The sequence below is a fragment of the Capricornis sumatraensis genome, chromosome 2, assembly GCF_032405125.1.
Source record: "Capricornis sumatraensis isolate serow.1 chromosome 2, serow.2, whole genome shotgun sequence".
Taxonomy (NCBI): Eukaryota; Metazoa; Chordata; class Mammalia; order Artiodactyla; family Bovidae; genus Capricornis; species Capricornis sumatraensis.
In genome coordinates this window covers 74,113,080-74,118,413 of record NC_091070.1, presented here as the reverse complement: position 1 = coordinate 74,118,413, position 5,334 = coordinate 74,113,080, and the positions used below count along the sequence as shown (strand labels likewise).

Sequence of the window (5,334 nt, the reverse complement as noted above, 5' to 3'; positions counted from 1 at the left end):
GGGCATCTGGTGATGTGAGGCTTGTTCGAGGGACATACAAAGTAGGAAGAGGACCTTTTGAACAAGCAGATTGCCATAGCTTCCCTTGTGGCTCAGCTGGTAAATAATTCATCTGCAATGCAGGAGACCTAGGTTCTGTCCCCAGGTTGGGAGGATCCCTCGGAGAAGGGAAAAGCTACTCCAGAATTCTGGCCTGCCTCATCTCCCTTGTCCTCGAGGGAAATGGAAGCATTTTAGTCATAGGAATTTTGTCAGCATTATTTCATCTTAATTTGGTTATTGGTAAATGAGAGGAAAGGGGGAAATCACAAAGGTGACAAGGGGGACATGTGTCTATATTATGTATCAATCCCTCTGCTCTTAAAAGGCCAGGCCACGTGAGTGTGTGTGTAATTTTTAACATAGATGGATCTAGCAAGCTCACTGAGACCATTTTCTTATTTAACACTTAGCCTTGGACTACTGTGTGGTAACATTTCTTTAATATCCAGAATAATGCTAGTACAATACAGGAAAGCAGCCCAGTTCCCACATCCTTTGCTGTAATTCCAATATTTACAGGAGACAATGGTATTTTCCTAGCTGGAGATTAGGTACAGATTTCACAATGACAGAGCCAAACATCAGCATCACCCTCAAAGGACAGTCACCAAAGCAGCAAAGCAGAAGCCAGGAGTATTGACAAAACGCTTTGACCAAAAACTGTATTGAAGACAGATTCCTTGACAAGCCATCAAACTCACACCAAGGAGAAACAAACCACAATATTAGCAACATGGCAGCATCCAATAGGCAACTAATCAAGGCTGCACATAATTTACCACAGACAGAGCTTTGGAGATGGGACATAAGAAGGCCTAAAATTCAAAGTCGGCCCACACCCCACCACTAGTCAGGTCCCTGTAGTTTACAGTTGGAGCTGTTCATTCTGAGGACCCCACCAGAGGCCCTATTCTAAAGAAGTCTAGCTTCCCCTAGTAGTTTAAAGCATCCTTTTTGTCTTTTTAAGGGACATAGGTAGTCTGCATAACTGGCTGCCTCCCAAAGCTATAATGAAGGAGACCTAGGCCTCTCAATTAATTTCACAAAAGACGAACCAAAAGTCTTAAGTTCTAGGCAATTGTGGAGTGAGAAAGATGTGCCCTCAGCAACCCTCCCCCTCCATTCTGTATCCTTTTGTTTGAATTAGCTTAATCTCTCTCTCTACTGTGAACAGCGAATGAGCTCAGAGCACTATCCTCTTGGAGGGATTTTCACTTTTGTCAGGAGTCAAAGCCTTAAACTAAAAGAATCAACTGTCTATCTAGAGCTGGTGGAACAGGTTTGCACACCCTGTTGGCATCCTATAGACCTGGGAGCCGTTGTCTTGGAGAACTGAGTCAGTTCATTAATATTCTCTATCAAATTCTTGGCAGGCATCAACCTGCCTTTCATAAAGACTCAGCAGCTACACTGCTTCTAAGATGTTCCATCTCAGCATTAAGTTCCTACAGGGCTGGAGAGGCCTGGGTTTCCACTTCCATGAAGCCTTCTTGGGACTCCCTTGAGGAGGCCAATTCACTCTTCAGTGGAAGGTTGAAGCTCTCCTATATCCACTTACCAAATTCCCAGGATGACGAAGCCTGCTATTTTTACATCCCCTTAGCGGAGGAGGCTGAAAAAGAACTGGCCCACATTAGGTGGGAAGTCCAGTGATTTTTACATACAACTGCAGCTATAGTCGACAGGTTACATATGAGCTTCTGTCTGACAAAAGTGCTTCAACTTTAAAATCCTTGCTGTGTGCTATATTGCTGCTTTCTTTGTGGACCATTAATTTTATGCCCTTTTGTATTGTTTTAATTTTTTGCATGTAAGTTAATTTTCAGTATTATCAAAGGAAACTCTTAGATTTGGTTTATTTATATACACAGATTTCAATTAAAATTTTCTTTTGATAATCCTGATACTTATATGTATTTTGATCAATTTTTTTTCCTTTTGGGCTACACTGCATGGCATGCAGAATGTTAGTTCCCTGACCAGGGGTCGAACCTGTGCACCCTGCAGTGGAAGTGTGGAGCCCTAAGCATTAGACCGTCAGGGAATTCCCCATGTTATAACTTTATTTTTATATATTATTGTTGCCTACATTTTTGGTTGTAAAGAAAACATGGTCATTTTTAATGACCATAGCCAGCTTTACTAGACCCCAACTGTATTTTTTGGAGGCTTCTTGTTTTGGGGAATCTGGAGATGAATGAATAAGTCAGTCATTTTTGAGCCATGATTTGAAAGATCTTTTTTTTAAAAAAAAAACAAACAAGCAGCCTTTCCCCCACTGTCTCTCTAAATAGCACTTCTGACTGGAAGCATCACAGTGACCTGCTTGTGCGGGGTGTGAATTGGGGGTCTGGATGAGGGCCTGCCAAAAGGACTGGAAGAAGTTCAAAAGCATGGAGCGAAACCAAATTTGTTTTGCGCATTTTGCCTCAGGTTTGCCTTGTGAAGAAATGAGAATGTAAGGCTTCTGAAAACCATTTGAGAACCGTGATTAAATAGACTGGAGAAGGTCTTTACCCAGTAAAGGGCTTTCATACAATGAATCTTCCTAAGGAGGAGCCTCAGTAAATAGGTTCAAAAGGGCACAAACTAGAATACACAGTATATGTTTGTGTAAAAGGAAAAACTTCCCATTGGTAAAAGCAAAATAATTGACTGTGGAGACCTGGTGGTCTTTATTAGCAGAATAGAGGCCCCTCTGTAGGACTGGGTGTGATCGGGTTCCAGTGTCCTTCCAGACCCGAGACTCTGAGGGGAAGGGTGGTTCTATGGGGACCAGCCTGGCCTCCGTGGGTACCAGGAAGTGGCATCAGCTGTGAAAGGGAGGAGCAAGAGCTTCGCTCAGATGTAGAAACAGGAAAATACACCACAGTACAGAACACAATAGCAGCATAATAAATACTGATCAGTTTATAAAGGAACAGAGTCCCAGAAGCCAGCTGAATATCGCTCTTGTTAACAGGGGACACTGACTTCATCTTCCCGGTTTCCGCTGAGATGAGCCTACTGCATAGACACAAACGTACCGCACAAAACTCTGGGACTAGGATTCTATTCTCGCTGTTCCCCACAGAAGGTTAGGCAGGAGGTCCCTCGGCCACTGGTCACTGTGACCCAGGGTGCCTGCTCCTGTGAAGGCGCATGAGTTTGGCTCTCTACTTCGGTGGCAAGCTCCAGTGGCATCAGACACTCTCGTCCTGGCCATAGACAAGGGCCATTCAGTATGGCAGCGATTGCGGCAGCCGTGACTCCTTCCTTTTGACAGCAGACCTTGATCCTTTACAAAGTTCTCAGGGACTCAAAAGGACAGATGTCTTTTTGGAAAGTAAACCAGAATCAGCTTGCCCATCCTCAGGGGACCTTGATCATGGTTTTCCTTTGAGGGGAGTCGTTACTTTTCAGGGGAGCTTGCTGTTGCCCTGCCAGTACAACTTCTCTTCCACTTTTTTCTTTTTCCATCGGCAGAACAGCAGCATCTTAAAGGTCTTCCTGAAGGTTCTGTTGCAGAGGGCATAGCAAATGGGGTTGACAGTGCTATTGACATAGCATAACCAGTAGCCCAGGTGCCACAGGGTGACTGGGACACACTTGTCGCAGAAGGTAGAAACCAGGACCATGATGTTGTAAGGAGTCCAAGTGATGATGAAAGCCAGGAGAATTGCACTCAGGGTCTGGGCGGCTTTCCTCTCTTTGACGAGAACCATCCTCTTTCGTTTGGTCATCTGATGGCTGAGGTTGGGATCGAGGCCTTTTGTTGAGGGGTCCTTGGACACTGGGAAGGAACACGGCATGATTTTTACCTTGCGGCACCCATTGTTGGTGTCATGGGTCCCCTCAGCTTTTACCACCAGTCGGAACTTGTAGGCCACCCACTTCTGACTCTTGGGCCCATGAGCAGCAGCTGGAGACAGGAAGTATTTTGGGGTGTCATAGTCATTTTTTTCACTTTGAGCATTCACAAAAGTCTGCTTGGTCTCGTCAGCACTTAACTCTTCCCTTGGGCTTTCCTTGGCCTGACTCTTGTAAACCACTTGAAAGACAGGATCAGTGGTGGGCTTGTCCTCGTCTTCTGAGGAGGCGTAGCTGCTGCAGGTGGTTAGCTGCTCGGCTTTGGCCCACTCAGTGCTCGGGCTGGGGGCTTGGGATGGCTTCCCAGTGATGGAGGTGCTCCTGCGGGAGGATGACCAGGAGGCCTGGTTCCTTTCCCTCTGGGCCAGGGTGGGCCGGGGGCAGCTGAAGCAGGACCTGAGCAGAGCCTGGTGAGCTGACTTTCTCTTCTCAGCTTCAGCCACGGAGTCTGAGCCCTGGAGGTCAGCCAGGTCCTTGGTTCGCTTCTCCGTTTCCCGGTAGATGCGGCAGTAGAGGATGGTCATGACAGAAACAGGGATGTAGAAGGCGGCAATGGCAGTGCCGAAAGTGATGGTGGGCTCAGAGAGGAACTGGATCTGGCACTCATCTGGAGGTACCGTCCGCTCCCCAACCAGGTACTGCCAGCAGAGGATCGCGGGGGCCCAGAGGATGAAGGAGATCAGCCAGGCCAAGCCAATCATGATGCCAGCCCTCTTTGGGGTACGCTTGGCCCGGTACGTGAGGGGTCTTGTGATCGAAAAGTAACGGTCAAAACTAATCACCAGAAGGTTCATGACAGAAGCGTTGCTGGCCACATAGTCCAGCGCAAGCCAGAGGTCACAAGCCAGACTCCCGAGAGCCCACCGTCCCATGAGGATGTACGTAGTGTAGAGGTTCATGGAGAAGATCCCAATGATGAGATCTGCACAGGCTAAGCTGAGCAGGTAATAGTTGTTAACTGTCTTCAGCTGGCTGTTGACCTTGAAGGAGATCATGACGAAGACATTGCCCACGATGGTGATCAGACTCACCACCGCCGTGACGGCTGCAATGGTGATGACCTCCAACAGCCCATGGCGTTCCAAAGGCTGGTGACTCACTGGCGTGCTGTTGACGGTAGATGCATTGTGGTAAGGTTCCCCTTCCATCCTGGTGCAAGGGTCTACATCAGGAGTCTTAGGTTCTAGACGGTTCTCTCTTCTATCCCACCTCTTCTGGTCAGCACCTGGAAGAGAGGGAAAGTCATTAGCTCCACTCACCAGCATGAATGTATTTTCCACTCGTTGTTTATAATTTCCAACAGGACATTAAATGTGGTCCCACACCTATTGAGAGCAAGATGCTGAAATTTCTAAAGTTTTGATGACTCTTTTTATAGGTGTCTCCTCTCTTTGCTTTTTATAATTACCAATGCCTGAGAGCCTTTCTTGTACATGAGGCCCT

At 46.9% G+C, this 5,334-nt stretch overlaps 1 protein-coding gene across 1 annotated transcript; it reads right to left on the bottom strand.

Moving 5' to 3' along the window:
* Positions 1-3,440: 3,440 nt before the first annotated feature.
* Positions 3,441-5,039, bottom strand: CHRM5 (cholinergic receptor muscarinic 5). Its single transcript, XM_068966266.1, has one exon. The coding sequence runs from the start codon at positions 5,037-5,039 to the stop codon at positions 3,441-3,443; it is 1,599 nt and encodes a 532-aa protein (XP_068822367.1).
* Between the last annotated feature and the right edge of the window lie 295 nt (positions 5,040-5,334).

Coding starts and splice junctions, on each gene's coding strand:
- CHRM5 (XM_068966266.1), bottom strand. CDS start 5,039: ATGGAAGGGGAACCTTACCACAATGCATCTACCGTCAACAGCACGCCA.